The 18785-nt window shown below is 37.2% G+C and overlaps 1 protein-coding gene across 1 annotated transcript in view; it reads right to left on the bottom strand.

The window, feature by feature from the left end:
• Positions 1-63: 63 nt before the first annotated feature.
• Positions 64-18785, bottom strand: part of LOC140170028 (NADH dehydrogenase [ubiquinone] iron-sulfur protein 2, mitochondrial-like) — a 33793-nt gene continuing 15071 nt past the window's right edge. Inside the window, exons 2-12 of the mRNA XM_072193343.1 lie at positions 12776-12909; positions 11521-11630; positions 9927-10128; positions 9499-9611; positions 8477-8629; positions 8022-8107; positions 6776-6895; positions 4591-4720; positions 4164-4259; positions 3740-3881; positions 64-1994 (exon numbers count right to left, since the gene is read on the bottom strand). Of these exons, the coding sequence (XP_072049444.1) occupies positions 1957-1994; positions 3740-3881; positions 4164-4259; positions 4591-4720; positions 6776-6895; positions 8022-8107; positions 8477-8629; positions 9499-9611; positions 9927-10128; positions 11521-11630; positions 12776-12909 (1324 nt within the window). The 3' untranslated portion in view covers positions 64-1956. The remainder of the gene's footprint in view (positions 1995-3739; positions 3882-4163; positions 4260-4590; positions 4721-6775; positions 6896-8021; positions 8108-8476; positions 8630-9498; positions 9612-9926; positions 10129-11520; positions 11631-12775; positions 12910-18785) is intronic.

The raw sequence follows: 18785 nt of genomic DNA, 5'->3' as shown, positions 1-18785 counted from the left end.
TGGATGCGAGCCAGGGGCTTGAACTGGCCTCATGTTGTCACTTGTCTTAACAAATATGTGACACGATCAAGGGAAATGAGTCGGATGTCGCTAATATTGATTTTGAGATATTGACAAAGAAAGTATTCAAATTCTTTTGTTTTATATTGTTTTCAGCGATTGATAAATTGATGTAACTTCACAAAGAAAAGTCATATCAACGTGGGGTTTTCAGTTTCTGAAAGCTCTAAATATCCTCTTTAGAAACATATGTAAAACTCATTTTTGACCAGGGTCGACATGTGACTCATTCCCCTTGATCATGTCACATATATTAGTGGCAGCACAAAGCAGCTAGCTCTTAATTCGCTGTCGTAGTGCACGTTATTAACCATTGGTTACTGCTCCAAGCCTGGACTCATACACCTGTTCTGAATTTTGATATGCCATAGGCTTTGTGTTGTGATCATTTCGATCAGTGGTTCGTAACAAAGAAAGCATGATCCAGTTGACCTAGCAAAGGTCATATTCTAATGTGCACTACGACAGCGATAGCCTGTACTGATGTACATCCAAATGGCTGCCTGTTAGGCTTATTACAAAATATCCCTCAGATCTATATTATAGTGCTCCCTACCATACCTAGTATTGCACAATATGCCGGTCTCATTGTACAACACCCAAGTCAGATCTATACTTATTTATTATACTTCTCCCTGCCAGGCCTATTGTGCAAGACCCAACTACAAGTCACAGACATACACAGATATAAGGTGGAGGTCTGCCTCCACAAAAACATCAGTGTGATGGTGTACTTTGATACTGAATTCAAAACCTTTCGATTCTTGAGCACAAACAAATGTATAGTTTCCACAACTTGCTGAATTTGAAGAAATAGTCTCACATATATTTATAGCGGGGTCCAGTGTCCTGACTGTATGGCTACACAACCTCAAGCCAATTGACCTGCATGGATTTAATATATTGTTATTAAAATTTCATTTATAAGTTGAATGCAGGAAAGTACTAAATGCAGAATAATCAAAGCATTCATGACTTTTTGCTTTCAATCATTAATTTGTATGATATCTACAATTGTTAGTGTACAGCAGGGTTGTAGCTAGGATAGTTTTAGTGCCGGGCGCCATTTAATGAAAATCTTGCATATTTGGCAATTTTTTGCCAAAATGGACCTAATTCTTCACTAATTCAATAAAATTGTGCCATTTTGGCCTCTGAGTGGTGCGCTCCAGTGCTAAAATTGCAGCTGAGTGGTGGGCTTCAAAACTGGCGCCCACCACCGCCCACTGTAGCTACATCCCTGGTATACAGGTTTATGTACCACATAGTAATGGATTTGAGAAGATGAACATTATTAAGTTAGTTGAGGTCTGTGACCAGAGTTAATAATTAATAGGTACTATATGGTACATAATATGAAACACAAGTTTCTTTTTAATCTCACAGACTCGGTGGTAGCAGTGAAATCACTGTGTAATGGTGACAGCACAACCTGGCTAAGAAGCTACAACCCTGCAACAATTAGTATTTGGTGCAATGTTGTAGTAGCTTGCTGTGACAATTCAAAACATGCTTATTAAAGCCAGATTCTGAAAGAGACTGAGCCAGATCCATGACTATGAAGGTGACATCATATATTCCCTATGGAACAGTCTTGTCAAAACTTAATTTGTGACAACAACAGTGGACATGATGTCACACGACATTTCAAGAAAGCAGATTAATTCAGCTTTGAGAGATTAATAAATTCATTTATAGACTTTAACTGATTGTTATCAGCTCTTCTCCCATTCCTGCTCCAGATAGCAGTTGATATTATATTAAATACTCCTCAAGACTGCATGCTTAAAAACACAGTGGTGTGCTCTAGCTGGATAAGGGGATTTCTCAACAATTTTAAAGCAAAGAAATAAACATTTTCTATTGAGTCCTTTGTACACACACAGATGTCACACTCTAGCGATCAATTTCACCAAACACAACATCCAAGGTTCCTGCAAAAATGACAAAATACAAAACAATATTTTCATGAGTAAGACACTTATTTTTTCCCTTAAGGTTATAAGTGGGTGGTTGTGCTCAAGTTTGTACATATACATCATAGTGTTGGTAATATTAAAAAAAAAAAAAAAAAACCCAAAGTACTAATTTATCATCAAATAAACAATAACAGTCCTTTGTTTTGATAATTAGAACCAACATAAAAATGTGTAATGTCTGCAGTAACCTGCAGAAAACAAAGAGTATATCAGCCATCAATTGGGGTGTGGGTGGCGTGTGTGTGTTTACGTCGCCAGGCAAACGAGGACCTACATAAAGATACACACTTGACAAATGAGGACACCCTCCGACTGTGGATGTCCTTGGTCTATTGGATATAACCAGGACGCCGCAAATAACGTAAAAATGCATTTAAAACGGGTCCACCAATGGGGGGTATAGTACGGGCCACGGTTGGATAGTCAGTGGTCTGGTGTGTGTGTGTGAGGTCCACGCTATGTCGATTAAGAATGGGTGCGTGAGTCCTCGGTTAGATAGTATTAAATCATATGCAGAATGAGGTCCACGTTTTCCTGCCTACGCGAGTGGGGGGGGGGTGTGTTGGGGGAGGGTTGATTCTTGCTTTTCTTTCTACTTCTGTAGTGATGACCAAAGATCAGTTATTTGTACTAATCTGTATTTTTGTAAAAGGTCCAATTGATTCATTATAGTTGCCAATCAAATAACAGCTACATTACCATATGGTTCAACAATATTGGTTTAGTCAGTCATAATATATAACTGCAGCTGTTTATCTGATTCAGGCATTAACTATTACTATTTTGATCAAGACTCTCAAATTCCACATTTTTGGTGGGAAAATCATACACCTGTATATCACTATTTCACATATATGAAATACAGGCTTATCAAAATGAGTGTTCATGACACACGAATCATTTACAAGAAAATATTAAATTAAGAATACCATGTTCTTAGCCATTAAATTTAAATATTTCCACAAAATTTCAACAAATATCAGCAACATGATTTAAAAAATCACAAATATTGAAAACAGGCAGAAAACAAGCATTTTGATACAGACTGTACAGGAGGAATGAACATTCCAGTTGACATGTCTGTTTATTACATGTGTCAAGCAATCAAGTGTTTCAAAGACCAATCACTGCAGGCATGGGATGCCCAGAGATTGAAGCCAGTAGCTTAATTGTCATTCAAGATTGGGTGCACCTGGTTTGGCCTCAATCCAGCCTGTGAATTCACAGGTATGAACCGTAAAGCCATATGTATGATTTCCGTCAAATTTTAATTTTGTTATTCTTTATCCAAAAGGCTGAAATAATATTAGCAATAATTGCTGGGAAGGATTTCTGTCCATTTTAAACTGAAATAACAAGGTAAAGTGAAAGAAACCCCACTGGCTATTTAGGCCATTTAACATGGAGTTCTGACTTTATGTCAAAATTGCTCTACAAACACAACTAACTACAAACACACCAAATTTGGCTGATTCCATTTAGGTACAAGATGGGACATGTGTAAACATTACAAACATGCTTAAAAATAGGTTTGAAAAAATTAACCAATTTCATATTATAAGATGGTACATTATATGGCTTTAGCCATTAAGGGTAGTGAGAAGGAGTTCAAAGTGAACTGATTTTGTGCAATCACTGATAAAGTCATACTCGATCATATTGATAAAATGCAATCCATGTGTTCAATTACCAAGTCTTACCTATAATAGCTACTACATCAGCCAACATGTGACCACGGCTGACTTTATCTAGACCAGCGAGATGTAGGAATCCTGGTGCCTTAATCTTGCAGCGATATGGTTTCTGTGAGCCATCTGATACTAAATATACACCAAATTCACCCTGTAATAATATCATAACAATTACACATGTTAAAGGTAGCTCACCTGATTGATAGCCTCATAATATTAATGAGAAAAATAGGACCTTTCATTTGATATCAATTTATTACTTTATCATTAATAAAATACTGTAGACTACCAGTATAATGCTGTATGTGTCAGTAATTCCATAATTATTAGTCACATTCATGTGTTCTTTTTGCATGAATATTTCAATGGTCCAAAACACACCATATAAAGCATACACACCCACCCACAAACCAACATACACCACCACACTTACCTTAGGTGCTTCTATGACTGTGTAGGTTGACCCAGGTGGTACATGGTACCCATCTGTATAATGCTTGAAATGATGAATCAATGCTTCCATGGAATCCTAGATAACAGATAAGCAGACAAACAACAAATTATGTTACCAGAAAACTGGCATCTTAGGGCCTCCAGAAGACATGCAGCCCTAAACAATCTACAGACCCACTTCTGAATAGTGATCACCCTCCTCAACCTCAATCCTAACCCTAAAACCTACCCCTAATCTCTTGAGGTGGCACCAATTACGATCGGGTCAATGGTCGTCTGAATGTTTACAAAGTACATCCTGCAGTTGTCCACTGTCATGTTTGATTTCTCAAGACAGGTGAAATCTCTATGATGCACACCTGACCCTTCCCAAGGCCCATGCATCCTTACTTGACTGTTTCACATACCTTCATTTCAGCTCTCTTTGGAGGACATATTTTGTGATCATCTACTTTAATTTCACCAGGAGGCATCCTATTCAAACACTGCTCTATGATACGAATACTCTGTCTCATCTCCTCTACTCTACAAAGATACCTGAAATAGATAGGAGGATAATAATGATGACAAGTGGAAGCAAAGTTATAAGGAAGGGCCAGTCGACCCTGACAAGTATAATTAGAGAAGATTTTTCCAACACAAAATCTTGCCGAATTGGTTCCGCAACCATTTAAAAAGGAAGGAAGGTTTTTATTTCAAACTCTAATGGTGACCCGCAGGTCAAATTGCTAGAATTGTACATTAAACACAACTAAACAGACACAATGCAATTTGCAGGCAGCAGCTTAAATCAGCGCCAATATTGCAACATTGAAACAAACAACTATACAAACATCCAATCCAACCCAACCCCATCAGGCAATGAGGATAAAGTGCCTAGCCTAAGGCCATAACACGTTGGCACGACTGCGGGGTTCGAACTCACAACCTATGTATTATGAGTCGGGCGCCTTATCCACTCGGCCACACGTGCTCCTCTGGCAATACCATTTGTACATTCAAGATCACATCTTCATAACTGTTTTATCAAATGAACTCTGCTTTTTTTGCAAATGATACCTAAAAGATGCGGCTTTCACATTATGTAAACACCGAATTATTAATGAAAACAATTGTTAAAATATTGCACCTTTCATTGGAACCCGCTCTTTATGGGGGACACCCTGCAGGGAGTCAATTTACAACCAGGAATGGGACTGAACAACAGATGAATAAACACACATACAAACTGTCCTCAATTACAGGCATGAAAACTGGTCTCCAAAAACACACACTAAAAACCATGTTTTTTACCATTTCTGTAAATTTGATTCAGAAATAGGCTGAAAGACACTGAAAACAATAAAAAACGCTGAAATCAGCTAAAACACATTTTCATGCCTGCAATTAGTAGCACATAGCTGTGTGATATCCCACTAGGATCTTCAATAGAGTGTGTACTACAAAGCCTCCGGGATGTTTGCTGCAAATTTAGATTGAGAAGATTGGATGCTGTGCATATTTTGTCTAATCATTTCCACATACAGGGTGTCCCAGAAAAAATTACCAAGCGAATAAAATTGAACGTAAGTCGAGAAATAGACATCAGAATCAAATAATTTAAAATGTAGCACATAGCCTATTTTGTTGTGCATCACATACGAAAATTTTATTTGATTCGGTTGACTGGTTGCGAAGAAATGAACGATAACATAATGCGGGCATCAGTTCAGTTCATTCCAAGTTTGGTCAACAGGCGCTTTTTTCATACTCGCTAGATCACCGCTTCCTAAAGTTTGTATATCTCATTAAATTTAGTCCACACCACACTATCTATTTTATAATCGGACGGTATTATGTCATTCATGCTTTCACTGAAGATAAATAATAGTTTGTCCGAGAAAACTTTGATTTCTGCAATTGGAAGCTTTCCAACTTCAGTTCTTTATGTTGTGCAAATATGTTATATTTTAACTTTCCAAAGAACATTTGAGCCAAGAATAACAATGATCAAGTGCTTACAGCTTTACGTGTGATTTTTGATACCATGCAACATTTATGTTGAAGTTTTTAAAGATTTAAACTTTGCGTTACAATTTCTTGGAAATATTCCAAAAACATTAAAGCCAGCTGGAATTCTTTATGCAATTATTCTTTATGCAACATTTATATCAACATTAACGACAAAATATATTTACAAGTACTGAGCATCATCGCAAATGCAAGCTTTCATTTTCAATATCGTGCAGGTTTTCAAATTTGAACAAAACCTAATTAAATGTTTTGCAAGAAACAGGTTGTTTAAAAAGAACGAAAAGGATTTCACAGAACAAAATATGAAGCTCATTGACAGTTAACCACCAGTGCGCATTGTGTTGAATGATCTTTCTTTCAAACTTGGAATGAAGTGAATTGATGCATGCGTTATGTATTCGCTCATTTCTTCGCGATCAGTCAACCGATTCCAGTAAAATTGGCGATAAGATGCAGAATAAGATGGGCTACACGCTGATGTTTAGAGATTTGGATTCTGATGTCTATTTCTCGACTTACGTCCAAATTCATTCGCCCGGTAATTTTTTATGGGACACCCTGTACATGTGTGACACTTACCTGTCGTATGTATCTCCATGTGTACCAATAGGGATGTCAAACTCAACCTTATCATACGCATCATAAGGTTGCACTTTCCTCAGATCCCACTTTATACCAGACCCTCGCAACATTACACCACTGAAAGTAAAATATTCAAAACAATTTTAGCAAACAAATGGGCATTGTTGAATCAAGGGCAACAAATTTGAGAAATTCTTAACAAAAGATATGTTTTCACCTAAACACTTGGCAAAATATGATGTAAATGGGATGTTTGCACAGTTCACTGACTGCCTGCTGATCAGCTGTCTAAACAGCAGGTAGTATTCATGGGGTTAACCCTACTATATAGTTTTCAGCAAAGAACTTCAGTGGTCTGTAAATTTGGCGTAGTTTATGGCGTATACGGAAGTGGGATTCTGATTGGCTAATTGAATCACGTCATCATCACATTGGCACCTCATTCGCTGGTCGAGCTGCGTAGCAACCCGTGACCTTGTTCTTCTTACGTGATAATCAGGCAGGGCAGACGGACACCGCTGAGGTAATTTGCTGAATGGTATAACTACTTGCTGTTACATGACTAGAATAGCATCAATTAAAGGTACAGGATTGAAGTTGAATTACCAATATTTTCTTAGTCTGCAAGTTGAAATTTGCATTATATTATACATTTAAACTGGACCAATGTTCACAAAGGTGACAAAACTAGAATTTGCAACTGCCGCGTATCACACCACACGTGTGTCCCAATCAAATTGCTCATTAGATAACATAGGCACAGAAGTTATTGATATCCATCAATGATTTCCATGTAAGACATAGTGAGGATTATAAAATACAATGACTTCTGTATACACATCCTTTGCACCAGAACATTTCAAGCATGCGCAAGTACCGTATTGGTACATGGTGTGATTTCGCACTACTGCTCCATTATAGACTTTTCAATATTTTGAAGAGAGAAATGTAAGTTGCGATTAAAATTGCTTATTTCAACAAATTTCAGAGAATAAAATCTTGAGATTTGGTTAAGTGAGGAGTTAGAATGTGACAGTTATGAATTCCATTAATAAATTTGCATCAGTTATAAGTAGGCATTGTGAAAAGCAAATATTTTGCTTTGGACTCCCCATTCACCCCTTGAGATATTCCTTGGTTCCAAAGGCAAAATGTTAAGATTTTTCACAATGCCATCCAAATAACTGATGTGCAATTATTAACCGACATTTGTTAATGTAGTCATTATCAGTGACAGACCTACCTCATGCCATAATTGAGTGCATCTTGGGCTGATATGACACCAATACCAACTGTTCTGTCTTTCCATATCCTATTATTTGTTAACATCTACAAGAGGAAAACACACATCAATGCTGTAATTTGTCAGTGACCCAAATTTCACTCAATCACGAATTCCTTGACCATTCTGAATTCTTTTTACACAAACTGCCATTAACAAGATTCTGCACATGTTTGTTCATATTGCTTTGAATTAATTGTGCTCAAAGGTATGACCACTCCAGTTGCCTTGAGTCCAACAGCTAGTAATTTGATGTGGGATATGCTAGTCCCTTTTACGATATAGAAATCCAATGCTAACAGTGACTCCATAGTAACATGTGTGTATAAGATCAGTGGAATTAGGTTAGTGTGTGTGATCAAAAGAAATATGCACCTATTTAACTACCAATGCTTAGAGTGAGCAAGTACAAATACCTCTTCAAGTTCATCAATTCTCAATGTTATATTCTTTGTAAAATCATAGATGTCATCCATGAGGCCAAGTGGCAGGTCCTGGTTCACGCCTCCTGGTCTAATATAAGCTGCATGCATTCTGGCTCCAGACACTCGCTCATAGAACTCAAATGTCTGCAAATGATAAGAAGGAATGACATTTCATTTTAACTGCTATGGAAGCTTATTATTAGATTTAGCTTATAGTCTTCATGTCTTCCCATATGTCTTAGCCAGCCATACCTCTGCCCATCATTTATGGGTAGATTTCATGGATTTTACAGATGTGATAGCTCTAAAACAGATGATTTTAAGGGTATATGAACTTGAGACTATTTCTAAGTGACATGTAAAGGCCAAATCAGGACATATTTGAACCCAGTGACCCTTCCATGGGTATAGACAAGCTGTTTTATATTTGAGGGTCAGGTTTTGGTATAGATTGGACAGATGGTTTCTGATTTCTGTCTAAGACTCTGTGTCTTCCCATGACTAGCAGTACTACACCACATACAAAAGTTGCAATACTTGCAATACTATAAAATTTGATGCAATTACTAATTCATGACATGACCTAATCCACTCAGACCAAAGTCAGACATTTTGTCCATTTAGTTAGCCCTTCTGCACTGAAGTTAACTCAAGCTGAAATCCTTAAGTCCCTACCATATTTGGTTGCAAAGTGAAGAACTTTTTTAATTGTTTGTTTGATTCTTATTTTTGCCTATCTGAAGTTCATTATTGCCAATTTTGCATCAGATTTGGTCACATATAATCCAGGACAAAACAATTGTACTGTGCCTTCATTAGTATAGGCTTTGCATGAGGAAAATCATTCATGCTTCCCTGACCTGTACTGACATGTCCACATTTTTTAATTCTGAGAAGGGTACACAATAAGTATTATTATCGGTTTATAGTAACAATGATGACTTCAATATGATATCAAAATTATGTAGCATGTGTCCATTCGGTTAATATGTACATGTAATTCAGTCACATACCTTTTCTCTTTCTTCAAAAAGCCAGAAGAATGGCGTCATGGCTCCGATGTCAAGGGCGTGTGTGGCTACTGCCATGATGTGGTTGGCAAGACGTGTCAGCTCTCCAAATAGAACTAAAAGACACAAAGTATGTTAAATGTATCAGGGGTGGTCAACATGCGGACCCCCTCGGCAATTTCAGATGGTGAGGCCAAATGGGTCATGTCTTAGTTGAGGGTTCCTCCCTCATTCTATTCTTGGGCAGCCTATTTAAAGGCATATTTTCTCAATTGAAAACATTATTATATGTAAGTGTACAGATAGTTAAACCCAGTCAGTCAGTCAGTTAGATCTATGGGAAGGATGTATATATCCATCATACACTTACTGCCAAGATATTTGAGGTTGATCCCCCATGATTTACTTCCATTACCCACTCATATCATTACCTCTAATCCATTTAGCCCTCTCAGGTATGTCAATGTTAAGTAGTCTCTCCACAGCCAATGAGAATGCCTGTTCATTACACATCATAGAGACATAGTCTAGCCTGTCAAAGTATGGCAATGCCTGGTTGTATGTCTTGTATTCTATCAGTTTCTCTGTGCCTCTATGTAGCAGACCAACGTGTGGATCACATCTGACAACGGTCTGAAAGAAGACACAAAAATAGCATATTAATACACTGTCATAGTATGATGATGCTAGCTTATCTGCTGTATTGGCGCCTAAGAAACCCAAAACTGGTTGTGGACAAACTTACTTTGCCAATGGCAGAACAGTAGTTAACAAAGAAAAACTTAAATGTTTATCATCTCAGGTAGCTGATGATGCCAAAAGATCTCATACAATTTGGAAGTTAGTAAATTAAATGTGATGTTCAAGTTTCATCTTGGTTTTAATGAGTTTTAATGGATTACCTACTGGTGGGTCGCAAGACTATCTCACATACATGTAAAAAGTGGGTTTTAATGATTTATAAGGAGTGGGTCTCAAGACTACCTACAGATAAGGTGGGATATGTGTTTTGACCATGAGTGAAAATTAAACAGGTGACAGGTGTTGTGGCCTGCTCCAGATAAAAATTGTAGAACCAGGTAAAGATTTTTATCCCAACCTGTCATGTCATGCAAAAGATAAACAGAAAATACCAAATGGTAATTGTGGAAAACTCCGCTCATTTTCACTTAAAATGTTGATCAGTGATCACCAATGTACAACAAAATGCAGCGTAACTCTATAATATCTTGCCCAATTTATCTTGTTATTTGCCATCATGGGTCGTAATTGGGCAGTTTTACTGGTGTAAATGTCCATTCTCAAGCATGACCACAATCTAGAATTTTAGTGATGGTGTTTCTAGAATACCATAGAATTTCATCTGACAAGCATATATGGGTATGCCTGTAAATTAGTTTTTTTGGGTTTTTTTTTGACGATGGGGGAGAAGGCAGACTCCCTCCACAAAAACATTAATTTGAGTTTGAGCAAATATATTACTGATACAGATGGCTGTACATCATGTACAAACATGTATTATTGTAAGACAATCTATTGTAATAATTTTGTGGAAGGTGTCTGCCTATCATCTCTTTCATCAAAAACACTCATTTAGAGGCATATAGATGGAATTCTACGGTATTTTCTCAATATTTATTCATATCTTTAATAAATAAGAGGGTAAGCCCAAAGTGGTCCTGTTTTTGACTGAATTCTGGTTAACCAGTGCTCACTTTTTCCCCATGGAGCCCTGGTAGAAAAGTTGTTAATATCATCCATTACAAATGGGATCTGGAGTGGTCTGACTCTTCATCAAATGATGTCACGTTTAATTTATTCTATATAATTAAACATGTACAAAGTACAAAAGACCCACAAAGACGGTATATATTTCTCCCATAATGGCCCAATGCTGTTTATATAAATAATAACAAAAATCACAAAGCAGGTACATTAAGCCCAGCTTTGTAACACAAGGGAAATACATTTGATATCTTCGTAATCAAAATAATACTCATGCTGCATACAAAAGATATTAATTACCTCTCCACTGATTTCCATGACCAAACGTAGCACACCATGAGCTGCAGGATGCTGGGGTCCAAAGTTGACTACCAAATTGGAAATATCCCTTTCTGCTGGCAGGTCAGGACCTATATGTTAGGGGTTAGAGAGGTGTACACAATACTTTAGTGAGCAAGTCTAGGAAAAGGATTGCCTGGACACATTTGTTATATTCTGCAAGCATGGTCCATTGGATTATTTCTGGCAAAAGAATTTGACAAGAATCTTTGAATTCTCACCCACTTTTAAAGTAGACATTTTCTCATAGAACATTAATTTTCACGCAGTATGATCAGCACCATAAACATGTTTACAAACAAGACTACTTACAAATTTTGATTTAATTCTTTGTGACAATTTGCTCCCTTTCCCCCAGCAAAATCAGTAACTTTGTGTAGATGGTTTTATAAGCTACAATTGCTATCGCAATTGGGCTAAATATGTGTATAAGAAAACTCTAACAAGTAATAACATGACAAATTTAAAAACAAGCAAAGTATCAAAATTGACAAAGCTTACGAAAATGGCAACTTTTTCAGTCGTATAGGCCTACATACAAACCTATAGCAGAATCCTGACTCTGCCATGATTGCATGTTACACAAAGAGCGCATAATAGTGTACCTCCACATTATTTTTGCAGCAAACTTTTATAGTGCATGGTTGTGCAAATAATGTGTGCTACATGCACAAACCATTGTAATACTCCGACACCAATTATCATTGAAATTTAGATTTTTGCTGATAAATGGCAGCGGTAACCATTTTGGTCTGCATGCAGGCATAGATTTTAAATACTATGATGCAGGACAAATCAATAACAGGTGGATTTACCCATAGATTTTAAATACCTTAAAATCTATGATTTACCATAGTGCTATGCATAAAATAGTTGCCAGTCCAGATTCTCTAAGTCTAATCTCTTTGGTAAAACCTATTCCCTGAACTCCTACCATGTGATAGACGTACACGCCAGAGAAACTCAATACAATATCAAGACCATGTTGAAACCTCTTAGTACCCTGCGCCAACTTGTTGCTCCAAAGGACAAGGCAGAGATACAATCAGTGGTAGTGTACATGATTCCTTGCAGTACAGATAGTGACAGTGTTTATATTGATGAGACTGTGCATGCTCTTGGAGAGCGTATCAAAGAACACACATAGAAGCAAGCGCGCTGTTAAGGGTTTTACTGTTGCAGCAAAAAAGTTTTAAAAATTGTGATTGCTACTCACCACGCACAGCTGGCAGCTTCCATTTTGCAGTCTCTTCATCTGGGTACATGAAAGCTCCTTTCATTCTCTCTATATCTTCTGGACCAGGATGCCATCGCTCCTTGCCTTGCAAAACTGCGGAATTACTGAATGAACTGAAATGAAAATTCACAATTTGTATTGCTGTACTGCTTTCTACGTTACATTGGGAGATTCTCCACTGTGATGTGGATAAATGACTTGTAAGTTTTACCTGTAGAGCTCCAGCCTGCTAAAAAGCTTCTAAAAAGCATTGAGGTCATATAGACTGTTCAAAATAGAGAACCTTTGCTCTAAAAGATACAGATGATGATGGCCCATGTAGTATTTATAAGATGTAGGAGGTTATTGAGTATCGATAGGCCTACACAGCTGTTTGTGCAAATGTTTGTCAAACGTTTATAGTCAAACTGTTTATAAATGAATAAGGAGCCGGCCACACACTAGTAAACCAGAGTTCGTAGTATCTGATCCAAGAAAATTCACTTACTGTGAGGAGTGACTGCAAACTACTGACCACCAACGCTAGAGGGATTTCCAGCGTGATTTTTTGGGTTGCCAGTTGGTTTTCCTTTTGGGGATTTTTTAGATCCCTGTTGCAGGAACTCATAAAAAATGTGAGTAAGCTAGTACTGCCCCTCATCTCTGTTCATAGTTTATGGAGCAAAATGTATGTCAAACATTTTATTTTAATTAATCAACTTTTGTTTTACAAATGTTTGCCAAACATTTTGATATTAACATTTAATTTATGATTTTTGGCTGGAAAAAAAATTGTTGGTCAATTTCTACAAATTATTAACAAAACATACATTGTTTCCCAAACATTTATTTAATTCATTTAATATACATTGCTAATAAAACAGTTTTAAAGATTTTCAGTTTTGGCTTTCTTTACTCAAGGGCTTTAATTTGATATTGAAGCTGATGGAACAACGAATAATCTTCCAACTTGGGCCACTAAAACCAAACGGCATGAATCTACAATTTAATGTATTCAATATAAATAAATGTGACTCATAATTTCATTCATCATGCTACTCAGTAGTCTAGGAGTTGCGATCTCCATACCAGTTTTCGTTTGTGCGTAATTCCTGCGTGTATACGACATGTGCGGCTTTTTTGTGCGCCTTAGGCGCTCGCACAACACGCGCTCGCTTTTCACACGCACGCACTTCACGCAACAATATTTTCTTTGGTTGTTTTCAGGTACGCGGATCGCAACTCACACTTGATAAAGGCCTATGGCCGAAATATTGTGAATAAATCTGTGGATTAAATTCCCAGAAAATAAAACGGTTTGTTCCAAAACTCTTATTTAATGGATCTACTAAATATAAAATGATGCAGTTTGATGGCAAATTTAAATTCACCTGGCATACCTACATTACACTGCTCCACAGCATACACCCATCGAATGTGTGTCATCAGCCCTCAGATCGGCCCTCAGACACACACATACAGGCATAGAGTTCTGCAGTAGCATGTTTTGTTGACAGTTTGTGTAATGTTTACATCCATGACAGTTCTAATACCATCAACAGACAACTCAAATACAAAGGTTATCAGTTGGCAATCTTAATGTTATGCAATCAAGTTTACAACACTATCACTCTTACAATGAGCAGAAAGTTACTGAGTCACACAATTCAAGTACCAATATTGATTACTTCAAGTGGCCTACTACAGTGACTTTCTGATTTTTATGTTATTTTGCAATAACAACACCATGTTTTCCTTGATTTTGGTATGAAATTGAGCAAATAGAATTAATTGTCATGTCAATTGGAGTTATTAGGAGCAACTAAAACTGATAATGAGGTAAGTTTTATATGTTTGGAATCTGTATTGCCTATTCTGAAGGAATTATTGCCATGTAAACAAACCGTCCCTTGACCCATATGGACATGGTGTACTACTTTTCAGTACGGTACCCTGTTTTCCATGGGTGACTGTAGGAACCCATGGATTCGATCCATGTATCCACAGCACAGGCCAGTAAAGGCCACTATTGTATAAGCCCTTTCGCAATTTCAGATCATGGTGCTGGTGCATCATGGGTAATATTTGCTGATAAAATTGGAGATAAACACGATGAGGCTACTGTACATTTCCAATGTGGTGAACTGTGCCGTTTGCATAAAAACATCTTGTACTGGGATTTTGCCAATTATTTTGTCTGTTTTCCATGGGTGACTGTAGGAACCCATGGATTCGATCCATGTATCCACAGCACAGGCCAGTAAAGGCCACTATTGTATAAGCCCTTTCGCAATTTCAGATCATGGTGCTGGTGCATCATGGGTAATATTTGCTGATAAAATTGGAGATAAACACGATGAGGCTACTGTACATTTCCAATGTGGTGAACTGTGCCGTTTGCATAAAAACATCTTGTACTGGGATTTTGCCAATTATTTTGTCTTTATTTCTTCATATCAATAATATATTTAATCAAATACAATGTATCATGAAGAAATAAAGACAAAATAATCGGCATAATTCCAGTAGTTCGCAAGGCAAACTTAAAAAAAACGGGCAAAACAGACGTGTCATTTATCGGTATGACATTTTCGTTATTGACGCTGCCCTATTTTAAGTTTGCACAGAAGAGGCATCTCAGTTTTAGTGTGTCGATTGTCAGTAAATTGCACATAATTATACTCACTCTAAATTGTTCATCAAACTAATCCTGCGTACAATCACCAAAAAAGATGAAAAACGCATCTAAAAAATTCGGTACATGCAAGCTTACGGGACTAAAATCAAAGTCACAAAACAGCCTACATGTATAAACAAAATGACGTCATCGCTTTACCACAGAGCCAATGACGTAGCGCTGACATGTACCACGTGACACCTGATCATGTGATATTTCATATTTACGGCACTAAAAGTTGAAGTTGCATTGAAATTGTGTGCTCAGGAAAACTCATTTTTTTCTGGATTCATAATGGAGTATTAATTACAATTTCAAACATGAACGTTTAGGTAAGAAGTACAGCAACCCGTGTAATTAATATTATGACAAACATGCAGATATTTAAGCTTCTGGAGCCTTGTATGGTTTCGTACAAGCTCTAATTGAAATTACGTTGCGTTAGCTTTCTGCATACAGATCCTCCCATACCGTACTAGCAGAGCTAAGTACGGTATACATCCATCGAATGTGTGTCATCAGCCCTCAGATCGGCCCTCAGACACACACACACAGGCATAGAGTTGTGCAGTAGCATGTTTTGTTGACATTTTTGGTCAATGTTTACATCAATGACAGAAGTACTCCCATAATTGAAAACTCAAATACAAGGGACATCAGTTGGCAATTTTAATGTTATGCAATCAAGTTTACAACACATCAGTCTTACAATGGGCAGAAAGTTACCGAGTCCCGCCATTCAAGTGCCAATATTGATTACTTCAAGTGGCCTACTGGAGTAACCAGATATGACCCTGTATGATTTTCATGTTATTTCATGTTACCATCATCAGACAACTCACATACAAAGGATGTCAGTTGGCAATCTTAATGTTATGCAATCAAGTTTACAACACTATCACTCTTACAATGAGCAAAAAGTCACTCAGGTACGCAATTCAAGGACCAATATTGATTACCTGAAGTGGCCTACTGCAAATGACCAGATATAACCTTTCTCATTTTCATGTAATTTTGCAATAACAAAACCATGTTTTCCTTGATTTTGGTATGAAATTGAGCAAATAGAATTCAATGTCATGTCAATTTGGAGTTATTAAGGGCAACTAAAACTGATGTGAGGTAAGTTTTTTTGGAATCTGTATTGACTATTCTGAAGGAATTACTGCAATGTAAACAAACTAACTCATGGCCCATATGAACATTGTGTACTGGTTTTCAGTACCCTGGTTTTCCATGGGTGACTGTAGGATCGAATCCATGGGTTCCTACAGTCACCCATGGAAAACAGTGTACTGAATAGCCAGGTAGCTAACGAGGTAGAATTCCACGATCTGAGAGTAAAGAGGAGAGCACACAAATAGGCCAAATCATTGATTTGAGAGTCTCTCAGATGCGCTAAAACATCGATCTGAGAGTCTCTCAAATCGGCTAAATCATCGATTTGAGAGTCTCTCAAATCGGCTAAATCATCGATTTGAGAGTATTGCAGATTCAATGGGTTATTGATTTTAGAGGAGGAAGAGCACGAACGGATCGTTGCTCCCGGATATGGCCCCCATCAATGGTCTGGATATTAAATAAAGCATATCGCGACTCGCGAGTAAACATTAAATTTCAAAATAATTAGGTGCAAAGTTTTCATGGTTTTCAGAGCATTTTTCAGTTCAACTTTAAGATACGTTAATTTGAATTTTTGTTCAATAAGACGTCTGTTGTAGTAGTTTAAGATTTCGCAGGTGTGATTTGACCAAGCTTTCTTTGGTGTTTACGATATCGGCCTATCATAAAAATGAATACTGGTATCATTGCCGGCGTGTATTTAATTAGAAAATAATGATATTATTAGGGAGACGCTTATACTATAGTATAAATAATAGGCATTAAGAAAATTTATTGCATCTAATTTCAAACATTGAATGTTGGAAGCATTGTATAAGCCTATACACATGCAAAAATAACATACAAAAAAAACAACAAAAAAACGATCATTTTTATCATTATTATTTTTTTTCATAGACTTCCGTTGCAGTCGTTTTGGAATTCGCGTGTGGTTTTTCGGTCTTTTGTCATTCCACCCTTGATGAAATATTTGATTTCCGAATTTGAGAAATTTAAGAAAGGAGTTTATACAAACAAAATAATGCATTGTTAACCAGAATTGAGGCGTCAGATCGTGCCTCTGTCCTTAATACCGAGTTGCCTAATTTGTTCATAGACTTCCGTTGCAGTCGTTTTGGAATTCGCATGTAGATTTTCGGACTTTCACTCTTTCAAGTTTCATTCTTCTGCATAATATAACTCTAAATATTTGATTTCTGAATTTGAGAAGTATGTACAAACAAAATAGTGCATTGTTAACACTGAAGCGTCATCAGATCGCGCCTCTGTCCTTTGCAGACCGAAGTTGGTATGCTGGCGGGTATGCTGGTCACTAGTTGAGAAAACAAAATGACATGATGGACGAGCAAACAATCTTTGTCAAATGAGCTAGATATTTGTTCTCTTTGCACTTAAATAGACACAAGAAATAGATCGGATCTCTTTCTTTGTTCTGTATTTGTTTCTTTCTTTTTCAGAATGTCATTGTAATGACAAATTGATAATTTTAGCCCATTATTGACATGATTCAGTACCACAATAAATAGGCCCGATGCGCACCCCTAAAGCCCCCCTGTTTTTGTTTTGTTTTTGTTTTTGTTTTTTGTGTGTAGGCCTATGTTTTTTGTTTTTGGCCCGTTTACCCCACCGTATGAGACCTCATATTTTACTAGTGCCCTTCCCAAGATTCCCCAGTACCATATTTTCTTGTTCTCCTCCAAAAAGGCAATTAATGCTCTAATATTATGAGATTCATGCAATCCCCGACCCCATAATGACCTTGTCATTCCTCCCAAAAATGCATATTTTTGCACCCAATACCCTACTGTTACAACACTCTGCTCCAAAAGACCCAATATTTAGCATCTGACCCTATACAGAACCCATTTTAGGATCTTGACCATCTTTAACGGTCATAGGGTGAGCTGAAACAAATTGACTCTGATCGACTCATAATTCAGCTGAACATTGGAGTGGAAGAATCCTGGGGATTCACTTCAATTTGAAATGGATATAGGTGTAGGCACTTCCGCACTAAGGGGCATTCGGTGAGAGCAAAATTATAAAAAAATATGGGGTCATTGGGTGAGAGCATGGTTTTAAGCATTCGGTGAGAGCAAAATGTAAAAAATATCATCGGGGTCATTGGGTGAGAACATAACTTTTTTTAAATGGAATCTTTGGGTGAGAACCGAAACAGCGCCACAGAAACCTCGAAAATCGATTTTCTAG

Source organism: Amphiura filiformis, chromosome 14 (genome assembly GCF_039555335.1).
Source record: "Amphiura filiformis chromosome 14, Afil_fr2py, whole genome shotgun sequence".
NCBI lineage: Eukaryota > Metazoa > Echinodermata > Ophiuroidea > Amphilepidida > Amphiuridae > Amphiura > Amphiura filiformis.
Note: the sequence above shows the minus strand (reverse complement) of the source record. Positions and strands in the feature narration are given on the sequence as shown.